This window comes from Amblyomma maculatum, chromosome 6, assembly GCF_055883805.1.
Source record: "Amblyomma maculatum isolate TAMU_Amacu chromosome 6, ASM5588380v1, whole genome shotgun sequence".
In the NCBI taxonomy this organism is placed as follows: domain Eukaryota; kingdom Metazoa; phylum Arthropoda; class Arachnida; order Ixodida; family Ixodidae; genus Amblyomma; species Amblyomma maculatum.
In genome coordinates, this window is record NC_139349.1 from 96257806 (window position 1) to 96279167 (window position 21362).

Sequence of the window (21362 nt, forward strand, 5' to 3'; positions counted from 1 at the left end):
CGCTTGTTACTATTAGCAGACAACTCTCGCGGTGGTAATATTGGTGGTGTGATGATTATGTGAAGAAAAAAAATTCCGGTTTTGGCACCCAGTGTTGGGGTGTGCGAGCATCATGTGAGTAAATACGGTACACACAAGCGACGCCGACAGCTGCCGGCTGCGCTGGCTAGACAGGGTCACATACCCGCTCAATGTGCACTTGCCTTGTAATGTAAGCAGTTGTCGATTTGGGGTCGCTACTGCCAGAACTACACTCAATGGCTACATGCAACCGCTAAAGCTTGTGAATGCACACTCCGTAATCACCGAAGCACTAGACCCAAACTGCGTATACTCGCGCTAGGCCTACTCGTCGCTGAATGAGCCGGTAGTTCGGCGCCGGCTAACATTTCTGCCCAAGGTCAATGCTGATGACAAGGGGGAACATATGAAGTGTAGCCTCTTGTTTTCCTTTTTCTAGCTCAGTTAAGCTACAGACAAGTGCAGCTGTTCAGGCCGTTCACTCATCGTGTATCAAGTTCTTGCTCGGCCTTCGATCCGACCAAAACAGATTGGACGACCATACACTGATCAGTTCGGCCGGCGTCGCGGAGCCAAAAACCTCGCACTACGGTGATAGGTGGCTGTTGGCCGTTCTGGCGTCGTTGCCAGTATAATGTGAAAGATCAGTACGTCGATAAGCCAAGGAATCTATAACCGTCTAGCCCACTGACTGTGACCGGGCCTTCGCTGAGGAAAACATGCCTTACTCTATATCGCTTTCGTGCAGTAACATCTTCATCTAAGGAACCTATAACCGTCTAGCCCACTGACTGTGACCGTGGCTGTGCTGAAGAAAACATGCCTTACTCTATATTGCTTTCGTGCAGTAACATCTTCATCAAGCACTTCTGCATGAGGGACGACCACTGTTCCAATCATCCAAAAAAAATTAAAAAGAAAAAAGACGTGTCTTTAGATATTGCAGCTTGCATGCAGAGGACACTCCGCCACATATCCTCAGTGACGTCACACGAGCATTTGAAAATGCTGGTCACTCTTGGTGGAAGGAGCTTCCCGATCCAGATTTCTATTGAGTTTCTTTGTAATATGTGCCCCCGAGCTAGGAACTAAAACTTTGCGAGTAGAATCACAGACCTGTATATTATTCATAGTAGTATAAAATGGCAATACATCAATGTTCCTGTCATTGCCCCTTTAACAGCCTTAATGCAGCCCTAATCCAAGTCATTGCCATCAGTGTAATCAAGAATTCACAAAGCAAAAGAAGTGTTGCCTACTGCCGTGTGTTTGTAACACAACGATCTTTGTACAGGTGGTCAAGTTGCAACTGAGCTGCCTTTATTTCTCTTTTGTGGTTTCATTTCTTGCTCCTTGCCTCTAATGCCTTTAAGGGTTGCATGCTGAAGAAAAGAAAGTGCTTTTTAGCCCTTTGCACTTTCTAAGTTGCTAGGAAGTTCTGGAATTTTACTTTGGCACTTCATTTTTCCAGGGGAAAGCCGCTTTCACGGCTGACTGCTGAATTCAAGCCAACCAACAGTGCTGAAGAGACCCTAGCAGTGGGCTTTGCGGAAGAGCCTGAGGTTGGGGCTCTGTTTGAGCAAGACGGTATGTGACTGCTGTCTAATCTCCTCCCTCCAGATCTCTTCAGTTTGGAAGCTTTTTTTTGGCACACCCTGTGCTTTGGTGGTTAGCATGGCTATGACATGTTAGGCTGTCACAGTCCCTAGCATCTCTTAGTCATAGGTTGGCGGGCTTCACAGATCTTTAATCTTATCAGTTTCAGAACTTCCCGTAATATCTTTCTGTAAGAAAATGGCGGTCCTTAAAAATTGTGGCAATGTCCGTGGCCACTGAGTAAACTGTAAAAAAAAAAAAAAATGCCAGCGTTAAAAAAAAACTAAGATTGTTTGATAACCTCACTACCACCACCTGGCAACGAAATATTTGCAACAGTTGTTGTAGAATCAAAAGGTTGGGGAGTCACTCAAAATACACCACAAGATTACGATATAATATTGTTAATTGTTCCAGTCTGCAACTCTTCTTCCGTATTGTTGTTTGCATATACCCGCTATGCTACTTGCATAATCTTCTGTGTCTCTACTGTGTTGAACATATTCACTGGCATACAGTCGTAAGCTACTACCCAGTTATGTGAAAGATAATGTTAAGGTGATGTTAAGATAGGCTAAGATAATGTAATAAGATAAGATAATGTTAAGATAAGCTAAAGGTAAAAGATAAAAGGAAAAATCTGTTCAGAAAATAATGGTGATAACAGGCAGCAGCATTTATTGACCTCTCCTAGATTTCCGCGGAGGCATTTTTCAGTATATGGATTTTGGAGTTTTTTTTCTTTAAGTTATTGTACGAACATTGGGCTGATACAGATATCTCGGTCGGCGCTTTGGGATTCGTATCAGTCACTTTCTATTGTAGAGCAGTTCTAATGCAGTATGGCGGTGTCTTCTCTCTCATAACACTGAATTTCGTTGTTTCTTTTTTTTGTTTTTTTTTCTCAGGCCATACGTATGTGCACCGAAATTGTGCTGCGTGGTCAGAAGGTGTTTGTCCGGGGGAAGACGACAGCCTTATTCATGTTGACAAAGCAGTTTTCTCTGGGATGTCACAGGTATGGTGGTTTACGACTTGATGTGTCATGCATGTTTTCTATGTGGGCCCGTTCTTTTCTTGCTATGTTGCCACATCTTCTTTGCATAAGTGGCATAGCTCATGAGCGGGAGATAAAAATGATTTTTTTTAAATTCCTCAATCACTGTGTTTGCCTTCGGATTATTTCCAGTCTTCTTTTCTTCTTGTCGTCTTTCAGATTTGTAGTGGATGTCAAAAATACGGAGCTAGCATTCGATGTCACCTTCCGGACTGTAGCATGATCTTCCATTTTCCGTGTGCAGCTGCATATGGTTGCTTTCAAGTAAGGGCGTTTGTCCGTTCACACCTCTGGGCCCCCTTTTGTGGCCTATGATTGTTACTATATTTATATACGGCTTTTTCGTTTCTGATTCGTGCCGAAATAAATAGTAATCGTTGGCTATTCCCGCTTTTCAGGATATGAAGGCCCTGATACTTCTGTGTCCTTCTCATGCAGACAAGGCCGTGTCCTATGGTAAGTGTGCGCAGTTTTAGAATCCAGAGGTCATTCTTGGAGCGCCATGTGCTGGAGTTGTTAATTTTCATATGCAGTAGAATACCTCTGGAATGAACATGATTTAAACGAGTTATCGCACATGCTGAAAAGTGACCTCACTTTTAGCTTTGAACCGAATTGGCTACCTAAATAAGCTCGTAGCCAGCCGAAGCCATAGCTGGCTTTGCACGTTTAGCTGGCTCCGAAGCCGTAGTCATAGCCAGCCATAGCCAGAGTTTCAGCCCTGAAGGCTTCAACCGTACTAGGCCTTCTATCAAAAAGTCTGGATCTAAGTGATGGATTAAAGAGCAGTAATAAAAGTAAGTCCTAGTATGTTGTATCAAACATAGTTGGACCTTTTAGTGCCTCTTTTGGGTAATACGATTTTTGGAAACGGGTCTTAATTTTCACTGCCAGTGAGAATCGTTGCAACTAAACTCCACTGTATACGGTAGCTCTGCTTGCTTTTCCTGCAATAAATCGGCGCTTTGATGGAAACTGCACTTGATGCTGCCAGTGTTTGTGGGGTTACATCCTAGCAAGGTTTCATGTGCTGAGGAAGTGTAGTGAAAACACTGGCTGCTTATGTTGATCAATATGCATATTCTTTGACATCTCATTGTTTTCTTGTGTTGAGCAGCTAGCATTTATGCTTTAAAAAAAGAAAGGGGGGGGGGGGGACTTAATGCACGTCAAGCCGCCATCGACACTCTGATGACACATTACTCCAATTAATGGTTAAGGGGTATTGGCATTTTCATTGCGGCCAGACACCACTATGTACGCTTTAACAAAAGTGAAACTTCCTAATGCATGTCCAGCCACCAGTGACATTCTGCTGACATGTCGCTCCTCATAACCAGGTAAAGGTTGTTGACATTTTCATTGTGACGAGCCACTACACTTTATTCTGTCCCGGTATGGTTGAGTGACCGTTTTCACCTAGAGGGGAGGCTTGAGAGGCCGTTGATGACTGCGAGTACCATTCTTGATGGCTGCCGTTCACGTCCTGTCTGGTGTGGCCTTGGGGGGGACAGTGGGTTCGCAGGCCAGTTGCCAGTCCTGTGAGGAAATGGTCTCCATGCCCGAACTGCTTTTCTGCACCGTATGTGGCGCCCACTACCACGGCTTCTGCCTGGACCCACCTGTGGTCGTCACGCCTGCCTCCCGCCTGGGTTGGCAATGTCCCGACTGCAAGACATGTCAGGGCTGCAGGTAAGGACGACCTTCTCTGGTTCCTCCTTTGGCCTGCACAGATAGGGGGAGCCGTTAATGCCTCAACCGTTGATGTTGCCTCGGCAGCAGTTTGAAAGAGGAAGGAGAGGGAAAAGTTTTTTTTTCAATCAGTGATGCCTGTGAGTTGAGGGGTCGGCGTTATGCAGCAATGCACTGTAATTGTCATGCATTGCCTGTCTAAAACACTGCTCAATTCGCGCCTTTGATGAAAGCGTTCTGATTGAGCATCTTAAATGTAACATTTTACTCACTATGTGGTTTCTGTCCTTGTGGCTTATCAAATCTCTAGGTATGCACGATGTACCAGACTAACAGATTGAGCCTGTATGGCGAGGCTCATGTGTTCTTTGCTCTCCCCTTCTATTCCAGGCAAGCTGGCGATGAGGCCCGGCTGTTGACGTGTGATGCTTGCGACAAAGCGTTTCATGTCTACTGTGTGAAGCCCATGGTTGCCAACGTTCCAAAGCACGGCTGGAAGTGTCAGGTAAGACGCCCACCGGCTCATTTGAGGACATCTTGGAAACACCTGTGTGTGATGCGCAGCTGCCCAGTCCAGAGTTTTTGTGCCATGCTTTTTCTAAGAACACCTTCGGCTTGAATGCCGGAGTGGAACGGGACTTTGCAACACTTGTGCTGCAAAATATCTCCACCATTCTGCGGCATGTGATGTTTTGTTGTTTGTTGGTGCGTCACGGAGACCCGACTTCTATTATTTTTTTTTTTGGCCCCTTGCAGAACTGTCGGGTTTGTGGGGACTGCGGCTCGCGGACCCCTGGGAGTGGGCCCAGTTCTCGGTGGCACATGAACTTCACGGTGTGCGACAGTTGCTACCAGCAGCGCAACAAGGGCGTCGCGTGCCCGCTGTGCGGCAAGGCGTACCGGCAGTTCAGCCAGCGCGGGGACATGGCCCAGTGCAACATGTGCAGGAAGTGAGTGCGCGAGAAACAAAAGCAGCATTCCACCACTGCTTGGCAGGCCTCACCGTCCTCCCTGAATTTCGGTAGCAACGTAAGATGCTCGAAAAGAAAAGCATTCAAAGTAGAAATTAAAACAACACTCGATACAAAACTCGACGTGACATATCTGATGCCCATTACGGACAGACCAAGTTGTGCAGTTTGAATTATGTTTCCAAAGCGAATTAAGGAGCTTTCCACTGTGTTTAGTTGGACTTGACCCACACTTTAGAGTATCTGAACATTATGAACATGGGGTAATATTGACACTAATGCCGTCCTCCAAGAAAATACATTTTGTGCCTCATTGTTTTATTTCTTTCTTTGTGCGCTAACTCCAGCAGTGAACTTGTTTTCAGTTTTGCATAATTTTATTATCTCAGCCTTTTGTCTTTTCATTGTAACTATCCTATGTCTGCCCCTTCCTTTTGTAACATATATCTGTACCGGAGGATGTTATAAATAAATAAATAAACAAAGAAATTAATTAATTAACTTCACAAATTAGGCAATGTCCTATTCGCCTCAACTCAAAGCTAAATGTATCAGTGCTTTCCCTCTGCAAAAGGCCATGTGAACAGGGTCAGTGCGTGAACAGCTTTTGTCTTAAGTGTGCTTCTTTTGCACGGAGTCATACGTAAACCAGCCAAAATGCTGTCACATTATTTACCTTATCCGAGAAATCATATATTATTTCATGTTTGACAACTTTGCCCTAGGCACATAGGGAAGGAGCTTGTTTTACCTGCATGTTTGTGGCTCGTGTTTGACCGGAATCTGGAATAAATTCATTTATGGGGGGAAAAAAATGCATTTATTGTATGATTAAGTCATCTCTGCAGGGGTGAGCTACTACAATGTGTGCGTGTACCTTTTTTTTTCTATCCAGATTTATTCATGTGGAATGCGACAGCCAACTCACAAGCGCCCCCAAAGATGGTGACTACACCTGTCCAGTCTGCAGCAACACAAGGCAGCAGGTATATTCGGTGCTGATCAGTAAAAAATGGTGTTTTACACCACATGATGCAAAGCAGCCAATAGTTAGGTTGCAGGTCGTATTCATGTGCGGAATTTTTATCTTTGATCTCACACAGGGGATGGGTGGCATTGGATACATTTGCGTAATGTAGTCCTGTGTGTTGTTTTATTGAAGGAACTGAGCAATGTGTGGTTTATACAGTTCTTTTTTGTCCAATTTACTTTAGTTTCAGTAAAAGCTTGTTAGTTCGACCTCTATTAATTAAAAAAAAGAAAGCAACATAATTCAAACAGCCAGCCAAGCTTTCCTGGCCATGCCCATGAATGTCTGTGGTGTCAGATGGTCGCTAATTTGGACGCTACGTGTCTCGCTCCGGTCAGTTGGAATGGCTTCTTTAAAGGGAGTTCACATCTATGTACGATTGGGACGGCAAGCAGTGGTAAAAAAAATCCCTATTTAATCCCAAGCTACTGCAGGGTTGCCCATGCGCTTTTGAAGTGTGTAACGCAGTCACTCTGGCACCGTTCTCGTCTGCCTAGAAGGCGACCATCAATAGCGGTCTCTCACCAAATAGCTTTACCATGGTGCAAGCGGTCTTGTCAGTTTGTTTGGAGTGGTTTCATAACTCAAGCAGTTTTTCTAATCCCTTGAAGTTTAAATTAACGAGCTTTAACTATAGTGCATCTTAGGACCGATGAATATATATTTCATAATTCTTTTATATTTGTTTCAGGCATCATTATTGCAGTCTAGCAAGGGTGATGGATCCGTAAGATGTAAGTTGTCATTCATTCCTCCAAGGTACATTGGTGCATAAGCTTACTCAGCTAATAATTTCAGCTCACATCAAATTCAAATGAAATAATGCCTCTTGATAATGGGAAATGCCCAGCTCAAGTTGGTTTCAGTTTCATTTTATCTGTTCTAAGCAACTGGAAACTGCATTTGGTATTAAAAAAATGGAGGACCAAATGTAAAGCAGCTTGTACTTGAGGCATTTCTGCTATGTGCAAGTAACAGCTTTTGGTTCTTAGAAGCAAATGGCTTTTTATATAGAATGTTTTCTATAGAATAGAACAATATTTTATATATAGAATATTTTCCCTGAAAGATGTGGCTGATAAAATTTAAAAAAAAAATTGCTTTCGACTGTGTGCAATATTTGGCCAATAGATAAGAAGGCCATCTCTCATTTTGGGCAATTTTTTTGCTTGTTTATTTTTCCGTGCTTTTTTGCTCACCTAATGTGATTTATAGCCAGAAATCAAATTTTAGGATGTTTGTGATTGTAAAAGATCATTCTCTTTTTCAATAGTTTTTGGCCAAAATTTCTAGTATTGCAGACGGCGGTAGATCTTGTGCCCACTGCCAAATGCTTGAGTGTCCACAGCGGATGAAGTGTTCTCTAAGAAATTTGTATATGCTGTGGCATCAGACTTCACTCCAGGTAATATTAAGAAACTTATAAGTCACAGCTTGTTGTTGTTTCAGCGGAAAAATAACTTCCATCGATGTTTTTTTTGGGGCGAAAATATGATGCTGTCCAAGTGGGCTTCAGGTAGAAAAGATCTAAGCCTACTTTTCTGCTCAAATCATAGAGTTCCTTACACTACCTAGAGGGAAAGCTGAGGGCGCTGTACTTCAGCCACCATGGGCACGCTAAGAATCATGGGCCTGTGTGCCACTTGTTGCGGGACAGTCGGTTTTTCTCGGGTACGTGGAGTGGCGTCACTGCGATGTTTCTTTTTCGTCATCATCATCATCTGAAGGTGCGTACATACACCGCGAAAGCCATAGTAGCGAAGGCGCAAAAGCAGACGTCGCCAATAAATGGTTTCTGTTTCCCGAAATGCCACTAAAAACTTCCTTAAGTGATTGCACAACAATAAATATTTTCATAACATTTTTTTTTTCAAAGTTTGCCTATTAAGTACGAAATATTGGTATTTGTGCTGCTCAAAACTAAGCCAATAGGAGAAAGAGCCATCGTTTATATTGGATAAATCTCACACTGGCATTCTGTTTCATCTCTCTTTTTGTAATTTATAGTCACAATATTCAATCTTAGGACATTATTTATGGTAGAACAACGTTTATCTTTGCATTAGTTTTGGCCAAAAGTTGTAGTTCTGCACTCGGTAGCTCTCCGGCCCATGATGCTTTGAGCGCCCATGGTGGCTGAGCTGGCCGTCTGAAAACTCCATGTAAACTCCCATAGACGGCAGCATAGCTTTCCCTCTAGGTAAGAGTAAGAAACTCTATGGCTCAAATATTAGCATGTGATGCCACTGTGTAGAAAGAGTGCATGTGTTCAGTGTGCATTTGTTAGAGTCAATGCAAGTGTTTTAGTCACACTTTTTACTTTCATCCTAAGTTTTCTCAACTTGTATACCGTATTTACTCGCGTAATGAACCCACCTTTTTTCCAGATAAGTTGACATAAATTTGGGGGGAGGGTTCATTACGCGGGGAAAAAAAATTTAGATATTTTTTAGGTCGAAATTTCATGTCACAATGAAGATAGGAAAATATGAATGTGAATTAAAAATTCATTTTTATTTTCATGCTGCTGGCTGCTTATGGTCTGTCTCACTCGGGCTCGCTATCTGAATCCACGCTTCAACTCATATCGCTTGCGACTTCGTCGGCGTCGTCGTCTTCCCGCAGCGCGTCGTCTTCACTGCCGTCGAGGCTGTTGGAGATGCCAGTCTTTTTGAAGCTGCGGACGACCATCTCGCTGGGAATCACACTCCATGCTTCTAGAATCCATCGACAGAGCATGTCGATGGTGGGCCTTCTAATCTTACCTGCGGGAGTCAGGTCGTGGTTTCCCGCGGCCATCCACTCTGTATAGAGCCGGCGCACGTTGTCCTTAAAGGGCTTATTAATGGAAACATCAAGGGGCTGCAGCACTGATGTCAAGCCACCTGGGATGATAGCGAGGTCCGTGCGTAACTCGCTCATTCGGCAGCGGACATTTTTTTCCAGATGGCCGCGGAAGCTGTCCATAACAAGCAGCGATGGCAGGAGAAGAGCCCCGGGCCGCCGTCCCCAGACTGTTTTCAGCCAGTCGGACACCAGCTCGGCCGACATCCACCCTTTCTCCTGGGCGCGAATGTGGATACCGGCAGGAAGAGTTCCCTTTGGCAGAGTCTTTCTTTTGAAGACGACGAACGGCGGCAGCTTCCTGCCGTCCGCTGTTACAGCTAACATCACGGTGCACCGCTGCTTCTCGGCGCCCGTCGTCTTAACCTGCACACTTTTCGCACCTTTCATATCGACAGTGCTGTTTCTTGGCATGTCAAAGTTTATAGGCGTCTGGTCCGCGTTCCCGATTTGCGACAGCAGGAACTTTTTGTCCTCACGGATCCGAATGACAAAGCGGTGGAAATCACGCACTTTGTCCCCACAGTCTGCCGGCAGCCGCTGGCATAACGTAGTACGCCTTCTGAGGCACAACCCGTTCCGGCGCATGAAACGAGTCGTCCAACCACTGCTCGCCTTAAATTCACTCGCGGCAATGCCGTGACTTCTTGCAGTGGCCCGCGCGTGATTCTGTATCAGCTCGTGGGATACGGCACATCCTTCGTTGCGGAGCCTCTTCACATAGCTCAGAACTTCTTCCTCGACGCGAGGAAACTTGCCCTGCTTCGGCCCGCGAAAGGTCCGGCGATCTTTCTTCGTCGCTCTGAGTTCCTCTTGTTGATTCCTCCAGTAGCGCACACGCACGGGGTCTACACTAAAATGCCGTCCAGCCGCGCGATTGCCATGCTCCAAAGCATGCTCCACGACTTTGAGCTTAAAACCGGCCGTGTAGCTAGCGCAACGCCCCATCGCACAACGCGCAGAAAATGCGCAGCACGCACGAAATAATGCAAAGGTCGTAGCGAAGCACTTAAACAGCAACAAAATAGGACTGGCGAAATGGCGACCGACGCTGTCCAAGTGCGTTGTCTTTACTTCGTTCTGCCGCCGCCGCGCATGCATGGCGCTATAAGCAGAGGTTTGCTTTGCATTTAATAGATGGCACTCGGCAACCTGCATCATCATCATCATTGTAAAAAAAAAATCTAGAGAAGTTTGACAAATTGCTTCGAGAAATACAAAGAAAATAGCCGAGCGTGGTGGAAACTGCCGTCACCCCATTTCAAAGAGGACGCCCCAGTAAAGCCCTTTGCGCATCCACCAACGATACATGCAAGGTCAATGAACGATCAACGAAAGCGTGCAGTCGACGCCCGCGTCACCCGCGTTCGCGTCGCCGGTGTTCAGCATCGTTGGCTTCAAATGATGTTTATTTTATCACTGCGCGATCAGACAATTTTATGATCGTCGACAGTCGACAGCGCCGGCCAATTGAGCCGAGATAACGCGAACATGCTGAACACCGACCCTGCGGGCGGGTGCGCGTTATTTACGCGACGTAAAAAAAAAAATTCAATTTTCGACGACAAAAGTGGGGGGTGGGTTCATTACGCGAGTGGGTTCATTACGCGAGTAAATACGGTAATATGCTGTTGCTGTGCACGAAAAAATATTGTTAGCCCTTCTCAAAGTGCAACTTGTATACAGGTCTTGCATGTGTACAAATGAAGTTCCAGAATGACTCAAAAATCGAGTGATTGTTCTGACCATTGGAGTGTTTTGAGAAGGGGTAAATATTTGTACCAATGACTTTGTAAGCTCATAAAGAGACATGAATTATGGTATGTGTCTGTACCCTGGTCTTTTTGAAATATAAGAAAGCTAGCATTTTAGTTGATAATTGTTTCAAGAAGGATTGTGAGGCGGCTAAGCAAAAGGCTAAACAAAAATCTTAGCAGTTTTGAAGTGATCCTTTTTCTCCCATTCATCGAAGTATGCACCTGTAATTTTAACGCTGCAGAACTCTCCAAGAGGGCCTGATAGCAGAAGGTAAAAATATGCTGAATGGTTTGTCTGCTCGTTTGGAAGTCAAGGAATTATAAAGAAAATCAAGATCGTAAAAAAAAAGGCAGTTTTTAAACCTGACTCTTCGTTCTAGAGCTATTGGCTTGCATGGAAAGCATCTGCAGTAAGAGCACGATTGTGCCGAGTGATTGTTTTGTAGGCGAGAACTATGCATGCCTCCAAGAAATTTGTATGGAATTCAGTGTTCGCATTTCCTTGCGTTTCTGCCTTTTCCAAAGCTCCTTGTTTGAGTGGGTTTCCCTCAGTTTTTGTTTGTAGCGTGACTTTTCTTTCTTTCTCTTTCGACTCTCTTCAGTGCGGACGCCGACGTCGGATGGCTCACCTGATTACATGTTTAGCCCACAGAAAGACATTGCAGCCTGTGGTAATGATGACTCTCGTTCCAGCAATGACAATGATGTACAGGTAAGCTGTGTTGCCCCGTTTGATTCAAATTTTTATAAAGTTAGGCAGCTGGCATGCAGACGCAGGCAAGTAGACAAGTTGGGCAGAGAATGAGAAATGCGGTTTCTTAAATTTATGCTGCCTCTTGGTGGCGCTGCTCATCTGTCATAAACATACCGCCAACCCTTTCTAATTTGCCTGGAAGACTTTTAATTTTTGACACAACTTTCCATGTGTATGATCACTGCGCCAATTAGTTTGCATTGGCTGCAGCGGCGTGTCAAGAACACTCGGCAGCTGTGTCCAGATGCCTCGGCACACGTCTCTAGGGCTCGCATTTCATGCTTGCTGTTGCTGGTTGTGCATATGTTTAGGATTGGCGCGAATTAAAAAATCTTCTGATTTTTGATCTCGCCACGTTGGCAGGTACGCATAAGGGTCGCAGTTGACTTCCGTTGACACATAAATTTTTCTGTAGATACATAAAGCCATCACGAGATTGTTTTTCTGGGTGCATCGACTATAATATTTTATTTAGAGGCATTTTGGCGAGGTCAGGAATAGCATATCTCACCAGCCTTAGCATGTGATTCGTACCACCATTATTGTGTGATAAATTTGCGTTCTAAGATGCTTGTTTATGTTTTCTTCTTGTGCACTGAAGCAGCAGATGTCTTCAGGGGGCATGCAGTCTCCGGAGAGCGAGGCAAAGTTTCCTCCTCCATCTCACCACTCGTTAGGAAAGCCACCATTTGCCCGCTTTCCAGGAAAACGGAGATTCGGTGTTGGCCGTGCTAGGGTGAGTAGAAATGTGGCCACATATTGCATTTACGGACCCGATTTCACTTGGTGGGCTACTCTTTAGAATCCCTGCTTGTGGAGCGCTTCTTGCATAACTCACCATTGGTGTCATTCTGGTGCTAATGCGAGTCTCAGTGCAAAATTGTGCCAAAGGCAAGAAGACATGCCAGAAAGTTGCACGCATTTGAATCTCTGGGTAACAAGCCTCCATGTAGCGAATTCCTCAATGTTACAAAGTCTTTTAATTCCTTTGTGCCGCCCCCATTGAAGCTCTTGTATTTGAAAACTCCGAGTAACGAACGTGTTGTGGCGATTGACCTTGATATAATGAACTTTCAGTGTTGATCGTTTTTGATCTAATGTTGAATTACTGAAAATATCGCAGAACCCCGCAAGTTTCATGATGATAAAGCACGAACTGACATGTGAAGAACTTCTAACACCGCAACGAGCGACCGCAGTGGGTACAGGGCGCCGTGTTTCAGCGCTAATGGTGCATCTACGGGGCAGATGCAGCAGACTCCGCTGCTTTCGCTTCTGGAACTTGGCACTGCAATAGTTCATGCTCAGAAGCAGCGAAAAAAGACAGGGCAAAGATAAAAAAATATGCGGGATGAGCTCATCACCACCACACAGTTGCTCGCGAGATTCCGGTGTCGATGGAGGAGTGGTGAGCACCGACTTAGGTAGTTTTTTCTTGCGTTCAATTTTGTTCTTGCTTCTGTTCCGCATTGTCGAGTCTTCACGCAAAAGCTGCATATAACAAAAATTGGGATAATGAAAAATCGCAGACATTTTACATTTTCATTGTAACCAGATTTAACTGTACATTTGCCTTCGGTTTGCTTGGGAGCTGTTGAGATTTTCAAGTAGTTATGAAGTACCTTGCAGTTGGCGTGTATTTTCATTGCTGCTGCATCAACCACTTGTGGAGGTGACTTGTGGGTGTTACTTAATACATGCACGTGATTTCCATGTGCCCCACAATCCCTGACGCCATGGTTTACTTTCCTGCTCATAGCTGCTGCTTATGATGGGCTGTGCAATGGGATTCTGTACTGAAAAACAGCTCAGCCGCGGATTGTTAATAAGGACGAGCTCACTAAACATGACCTTAAGGGTATAAGCCCCCTCGGAAGGTTGTCAGCAAGGGGGTTTTAGTTGGTTTCATGAGTTTATTCATTTTCTTTTTAGCTGGGGCAATCTCTCTTGTAGTTAGTAGTTACCGTATTTGCACGATTCTAACGCGCCCCCGATTGTAACGCGCAGTAATAATTAAGGCCCGGAAACCACAAAAATAACTTGGCGCCGATTCTACCGCGCACACTGAATAACGCAGTCAGCAAGCGTCTGAAAGTTGCCTAAAACATTTAATCGAACTCAAGATCAAGAATCGGAACACACGAACACAACCACGAGATGGGAACATCATAGTCTACTCGCCGTCAGAGTCTGAAAACAGCTCTTTTTCACTACCGACCACAAATGGTCATAGTGAACGCGTGTCTCCGGGACATCTAATGCACGGGACGCTGCCCGGTTCCCCTCTTTTTCTGCTAACAGGATTATTTTCCGCTTAAACGACGCCTCGTAATGAAAGCGTCGTTGCCTTTCCACCTTGTCACTGTGCTGTGGGTGAATGCACGTATCCAACGCAGCTTCTGGGTACACCAGCGAAATGGAACGTTTGTGAAAAATGGCGATCGAAACGCTGGATCCGTTCATAGATGGATCCGGCTCAAAACGGCTTGCTGATACCGATGGCAATGCGGCTGACTATCATTCATTGAGCTGCTTCGTTTCGGTTTTTGAGATGTAGGTTTCGGTTTGGAGGTCTTTTTGCGTTTTGAGTCTGATTGTAACGCGCATGTATTTTTGAACGCTTATTTTCAGAAAAAAAGGTGTGCGTTAGAATTGTGCAAATACGGTACATAATTACCTGCGTGCTACCCACATGGCTAGCAATACTGTTGTTAGCGCCTCTATTTCTGGGACTTGGCAGGGTGATTTCGCTGTGACTTGAATGCATGGCTTATTGCGAGAAGTGAGTGGCTATCATTGTGCTGTCTGGTTTTCAGGCAACTGGCGGAAAGTTTGCTGCAAAACGGAGAGCGAAAGCAGCGGAACTCCGTAGAAAGCGTGGACCAAAACCCAAGCTCAAGTCTTATTATCCCTCCTGGAACGTTTCTCAGGTCTGGGTCGTTGCTGTTTTTTTTTGTTTTGTTTTTGTTATTAATTAAAAGCTTTATTTTAGCTAGTGCTTGTGGCTTGAGTGCTTTTAGAGAACATTTAGTCTATGAGGACGCATGGGGCATGAGGTTATGTGAACACCATGAAGTGAGGTAAATGGTGGCGCTGTTCGAACTGAGGACCCTGGCAACTGTGAAGAACGCTCTTAAGTGAATGTTTTTAGTTGCAGCAGCTTTGTGAATAACCTCTCGTGTTATGTGGCCGCATTGATATCACCAGTTTCAACATCAGTTTCTAGCACTTAACATTACTAGGTGCATTTGTGGAATTCTATTGCCATTGGAATGCTTGCCCCATGCATTTAATGGTTCTGCCTTTTTTTTTTTTTTTTCGTTCTTGTTGTTTCATATCTCCGGGTCCCTCATAATCCGAGTTTACCACATTTTCAACATTTTCGCGTTTACCTCGCCTTGTCACATCGCACGTGCACATTGATGTCATGCTGACAATGGTACAGTCATCAAATGTCAAACTTGCGTTGGAGTTGCTGTTCCTACATGTGACACACACTATGATCCACAGTCAACCTTGAAACCACTGGAAGGCTCGACTTCTCTTGACAACTTGGCACTTCGAGAGTTGAAGTCAAAGTTTTTGCTGAATTTGATTTTCTTTTTTTTTTTTTTCCTTAACTTTTGAACAATAAAATTTGCCGAAGAATATAGATCTCGTGCAGGCATAGCAAGAGCCAGGGAAATCTTGGTTTAAATGGCGTCACACATTGAGTGGTGCAGTTTAGGTGCGTGGGATCGGTGCAAGTGCTCACAGGGATGTTATCAAATGCCTGCCACTTGTGGTCCACTGTGTGGTACTTCGGCTATGTGTCATTCATTTGCTTGGCCATGGTTGCTGCGTTTATGTCCTTTGCCGCACCAGTGTCATAGTCGAGTTAGCTTATATGCGGCGCACTGCGTGAAATTGGGTGTTTCGATTCACTAGCAGCGAATGCAGCCAGAGCACATCGCAGACCTCCTTGTGTGGCACAAGTGGTGAGAGAAGTGCCTTTTTCCACGATTGTTTCCTTTATGGAGCGGAAGTGGTTGCTCTGATTGTACAGCACTTCCATGCTTTGACATGGTAGTTTTGAGGACATATTCGAGACTCTCAGAGTGGACAGTAATAAAAAAACCATGAGTGACCAAAATAACTGGGTTCGCCGAGGTGGGGGCTACGTGAGCGGGCAATGTTCAGAGCGGTAAATTTATTTTCTGGCGAAAACAAACGAAATAATAGTGACTTGTAAGGAATACCTTTCTCAAGGCTATGTCAAAGCTGTCTTTAGTTAACTACTTTTGATATGCAGCATGTGTTCAGAAAAGATACTCTTGTACGCTATAAACTGACTCAGGCTTGCAGTGAACATGGCAGTGCTGAAGATGATGAAAAAGTTTATTTGCACCTCATTATGCGGTATGAATCTTCACACGACAACTCATTTATGAGCATTGATATTGCATAATAAGATGGGAAAAGATTGGACCACCATGCCTCACAACAGCTCAATAGCTTTGAAGGTTGGTGCCCAGTGTGCAAGTTGCATGCTCACCTGTCCTTCTTGCTTGCAGGGAACCACTGCGGCCACTGCCGAAGCCAAAGACATGAAGCAGGAAGATGAACCGGCCAGAGACAACAAGATGGTCATCTTCTCGGCTAGTGACGAATTTGTCTTGAGTCAGGTAAAGATCTCAGTGGCTTCTGCTGCGCATAATACCTTCACTAAGGGTATTACGAGGGGCAGACTACAGTTGGGGAGGCGGTGATAGCTAGAGCTGTCCTGGTTAGCAGGAAGAGTTATCACCGATGTGAACGATTTTTGTGAAAAGAATGTCCTGCAGAATCGGAACACAGAGTCAGAAAGGATCTGTTTTCACATGCTATTTCACATGGCACCAAAGAAAATAGAGCAGAGTAAGTAGCAGGTGTTTCAGTTTTGGAACAACTTCAGTGTTTTTTTTTTTGCATTCCCAGCAAGCATGGGAAGCGGTCGAGTACAGGTTTCTTGACAGTTGTCCATGCTATACGGAGGGCACATCTGTGATCCTATCCCAGAGCGTTGCATGTTCTTATGTTGACGATCTCATGTTCCCATTCATCATCATCATCAAAAAATGTTACAGGTGCCATAGCATGGGTCATAGAAGAATGTTTGTTCTTTCGAAAGTCTCCTGTTGCATTTTTCGATATGGGGAGATTGGCTGCGAACTAGGTTGTGGGCATTACTTATCGTTCCTGTCTGAATTTGGAGCTCATGCTAGCTGTTCATTTCAATTAGTACAGTCAAGCATGCCACCTAGTGACGTTTAAAACTGGATAAAGGCATCTAGTTAGCCATATGCTGCGCAGTTCCCCGGTGAAGATGTCAAGCTGCTTGTACGATGGCTGAAGTGGAAACGGCAGTTAAATTAAGCAAACTTTTCCCCTGCATATGAAGAGAGTGCCTTCCAGGCCTTACAATATCTGTATTGCGCAATTGTTTAATTCCTGCTTCTAATCGGAAGAGCAGACCATCATTACAAGGTATTTCAGGTAACTAAGGGAGGGTTCGGTTCACTGTGCACTCTTAGTGTGCCATGTTATTTAAAGCGATAAGGTCATTTTTTTTAAAGTTGTTTTTCCTGTGTGCAGGAATTCGCCAAAGTCTCAGTAAAGCAGTATCTTCCAGAAAGGTTGCGTAGAAGTGAAGTTGAGTCTTGATGTTTTCATGTGTTGAGTACTGCTGTGCTTGTGAGTGGTCTTCTGCCATCGCCTTACTTTTCGTGACTTTCGGAAATTCTCTTTTCCAGGACCTGTGTGCAATGTGCGGCAGCTTTGGGCGAAATGAGGAAGGCAGGCTTCTTGCGTGCTTTCAATGTGGGCAGTGCTACCATCCTTACTGCGCCAATGTCAAAGTGAGTGCGAAAAAAAAATGTTTCGAGTTATATTCTTCCACATTCTTTGCCACCATTGTAATTTTGCAGGCTTCGTTTGCTGCGTAGTTCTTATAGTAGGTGCAGCGTTGTCACGTGTAATTAAACTTTTCCCCTATTCTTAATTTCACCCCTTGAAGGACTGACCATTTAAACCACTTTTCAAGCTAAAGGGTAGTAGAACAAGTGGAAAAATGTGGCTACACAGTATGAAAGAGCACAGAACAAGGGTTGGGGGGGGGGCTTGTCTTCGTCTGCCTTCCCAGACGAAGACAGGTCCCCTTGTCGAATGTTGGTTCGTCTTGCAAAACGGGGCTCTCGACCCTTGTTCTGTGCTCTTTCATATTTTCAGCTAAAGCAGCAGGAGTGGTCGTTGCATTCACTTGCTGCGACGCATTGTCATTGGTCTGCCGTCGAAATGAGGACATGCTGATTGCTTCTAAGACACTTTTTTAAAAGTTTGAGAGCTCTTAATTTTAGCTGGATGGCCTTGAACACTGGAACGGCCGCTTGGAGCATTGGAACAACTTGAATGTTACTCCAGTCATGTACTGGTAGCTGCACTCAAAAGCAGCCATCGCAAAGAAAATTGATTTGTCACATATATTTGTCTTTATATGTAAACATCATGCTGCAAGATGCATATAGTGAAGTGTTAGAGGGGGGAATTGCCTTTGCTTTCCTGTACAAACCTCATTGTTAGTTCTAGCAGTTTTGTGATAATGTTTCCAGCATGTGAAATACTAGTTATATCTGGAAACTAGCTGACATGCAGAATTCCTTAGCCATTATTATGTTTTTCTTCTCTTTCTCAATGCCAGTTGACAAAGATGATCTTGAAGAAGGGATGGCGCTGCCTGGATTGCACCGTGTGCGAAGGCTGTGGTCAGCCGCACGACGAGAGCAGACTACTGCTCTGTGACGAGTGTGACACTAGTTATCACACGTATTGCCTGTCGCCGCCACTTGAGACTGTGCCACAGGGAAATTGGAAGTGCCGCTGGTATGGACTGAGCCACCTGTTCTCTCCTTTCTCTTCGCTCTTTTGTTGCGCTTTTTGTCAGGTTCTTAGGTGGTGGATTATGGAGTCTCCAAGTCTTTTAGTTTCACACTTTCCTATCATCCTGCCGTCAGTAATTGGTATCGTCATCATCGATAGGGGTCGTCATTTTCTTTCGTGTACCACTTTCTTCCATGTCATTTTTTTTTTATAATGTTGTTTATTGCATCAGGGCATAAAGGAATATGTAAAAAGAAAATTAAAAGGGGTATTAAATGAAAGAAAGAAGGTTGGCTGTTCTAATGTAAAGTTCAAGAGGGAAGATAAGGCCTTTGCGTCCAAGCAATGTAAGAAGATGGGTTGTTAGGCGAAAGGCCCACTGCCTTTGCTTCAGTACCAGGTGAACCCACAACAAGTAGTGAATATCTGCCTCATTATTTTGCTTATTTTATTTTGTTATTATGTCTTCTTAATTAGTGAATGCACAAGGACCTCAGACTTGGCATCACCCTTTGTTAGTGGCATCCTTTCTTTCCGCCGCCACCTTCTACAGGGCTTGTATTTGATGACGTTGCATTTTTGATTTTTTTTTTCTCCTGCCAGGTGTGTGGTGTGTCTCCAGTGTGGGGCCACAGACCCAGGATTTGGCTCACAGTGGCAGAACAACTACACCCAGTGCGGTCCCTGTGCCAGCCAGACGTCCTGTCCCTTGTGCCTGCTCAAGTACCAGGAGAATGACCTTGTCATTCAGTGCGTCCAGTGTGAACGGTGAGCGCTTTCTCACTGCATGGTGGGGCGAAGCTGCTAGTTCGCTTTCCCCGCTTTTTGAAAGGACCTAGCAACACGACTTAAAACGAAGGACTAGGGAAAGAAGAGACACTCCTTACCAAGCGCTGACTTCAACTTCTTCTTCACTTCAGGAATGAACATAAACATCACAGAAACAAAAAATACGTATGTACTTATAAAAAAAAGAAAAGATAAGCGCACAAAAGGCACGCAGGCAAATATAACATAAAATAAGAAATAAACAAACAAAGAGCCATTCGCTTATTCTTGGGCACCTACAGGCATTTAAGTTTCGCTCTTACATCCTTTTGAAATGCAATTCCTACTCACCCACTATGCTAGATTGCTCCCCTACACTGTCTGGATTGCCCCTACTTTCTGGGTGCCTCTACTTTCTGGACTGGTTACCGTTCGCTTCGGCGAACACCAGCCTTTTCTTGAAAGGGGTTTAAACTGCCACCATATAATGTCATCCATTGCTAATGAGGAGTTATATTCTAATATAGGTCGAAAAAAAGAGAGCACGCAAAAACAAATACACCAGAGACTTTAAAAAAAAAAAAATACAAGCAACTGCAAGATGTCGATATGGCTTCGGCAATACGTTCGCAAGCAGGCACCCCATATGTTGCCAGACTGTGCCTCACATTCTGCTAAATACTGATATATGAGATGAGGGGCAGCGTTGGCTTGCTTTTTTCAACAAAAAAAGTCTCGACCTATATACTGGTTTATATGGCACAGTGCATTCTCGTTAAACGGAACCTTAAGGGACCAGGAAAATATGTTCCGTTTATCAAGAGTTTCGTTTAGAAAGAGAATAGATTTTGAACAAGCAGACCGCTCCCGCGCGCCATCAGCTTGGTCCCAACACGGTAAGAGTGTGCGCAGTAGGCAGTCTGCAGAAGCAGTATTTAGACAGTAAAGAGAACAATAGACAATGAGCACAAGATTATTCCACAAAAGCAAGCAAAAACTTTTTTTTTTTCTGTTGCGTGAAACGGGCATCCTCGCGATGAATCCATTCACTAAAAATGGCCTGCGTCATCCACGCCTTGCCTTTGGCTTGATAAGAAACGGGAAAGATTGCGATGCTCTTGAAGCACAGTGGATGCTTAGATTTGCCGATCACTAGCAACTTTAGAATTTGTCGCTTCCCTGTACGTTAGCACCGATGAAGACGGTCAGTGTGTCCTTGCTAAGCTTCCCCCCGGTGCACTTCTCTCCTTTGAACGCGAGGAATTTAGAATGAAGCAACTTGAAAAACAGTGCTGTCTCATCTACGTTGTAGTTGTCCTCTGGATGGTATTGCTGCATAATTCCGGGAAGCCGTTTTGCTCGCCACTCTCCACATGCCGTCGCGTCGGCAGCCGCAGATTCCCCTGAAACGGTACAAAGCACCAGGCCATTTTGTACCTTAAACCTAGTGAGCCATCCTTCGCTGCAGGAGAATCTTTTGATGCAGAACTGAAGAATGAATTTTTCCGCTTTCGCACGAATGATTGGCCCGCTGATTGGAATGTTTTAACTCCGGCCTCTCCACAGCCAAAGCAAAATCTTCGGGATCAGCTGTTCACAGTCTTTTTCTCTCGGGGCCTAAATGGGACGTTTGGAAAGCCTCTCGCAGCTTGTCCTTATCCTGCAATATCCTTGTCAGGCTGCTCTTAGGGACAGCATACTTATCGCAAGGGCTGTTTTAGTGAAGCGACCACTCTCGAAGTCTTTGATTATCTCGAACTTCCTTTCCTAGCGGAAGCGTGTTGTGCGGGCATTTCCGCGCTGCCATCGGACGCTGACCATACGACGAAACACAACAAAAGCTTTAAGCTTAAGCCTAATCCGACTGCTACCACCAGCGACGACAGCGAGGAAGCAAAGGAAGCAATGGGGAATGGGGTGCGATGGGGCCGCTGTGCAGTGTGCGAGACAACCGGAAATCTCCGGAGACTGAAACAGG

General features: G+C 44.8%; 1 protein-coding gene across 11 annotated transcripts in view; it reads left to right on the forward strand.

Moving 5' to 3' along the window:
* LOC146186354 (uncharacterized) overlaps positions 1 to 21362 on the forward strand; it is a 196636-nt gene that overhangs the window by 18123 nt on the left and 157151 nt on the right. For 9 of the 11 annotated variants that reach the window (XM_084607123.1, XM_084607122.1, XM_084607130.1 and 6 more), the window contains 16 exons: positions 1493 to 1608; positions 2526 to 2635; positions 2834 to 2938; positions 3073 to 3130; positions 4189 to 4366; positions 4757 to 4871; positions 5123 to 5316; positions 6233 to 6323; positions 7059 to 7101; positions 11571 to 11680; positions 12324 to 12458; positions 14539 to 14652; positions 16276 to 16386; positions 17494 to 17598; positions 18438 to 18619; positions 19220 to 19384. In XM_084607123.1, coding sequence (XP_084463249.1) covers positions 1493 to 1608; positions 2526 to 2635; positions 2834 to 2938; positions 3073 to 3130; positions 4189 to 4366; positions 4757 to 4871; positions 5123 to 5316; positions 6233 to 6323; positions 7059 to 7101; positions 11571 to 11680; positions 12324 to 12458; positions 14539 to 14652; positions 16276 to 16386; positions 17494 to 17598; positions 18438 to 18619; positions 19220 to 19384 — 1932 coding nt within the window. The remainder of the gene's footprint in view (positions 1 to 1492; positions 1609 to 2525; positions 2636 to 2833; positions 2939 to 3072; positions 3131 to 4188; positions 4367 to 4756; positions 4872 to 5122; positions 5317 to 6232; positions 6324 to 7058; positions 7102 to 11570; positions 11681 to 12323; positions 12459 to 14538; positions 14653 to 16275; positions 16387 to 17493; positions 17599 to 18437; positions 18620 to 19219; positions 19385 to 21362) is intronic. The other 2 variants (XM_084607125.1, XM_084607127.1) reach the window with 2 other exon arrangements.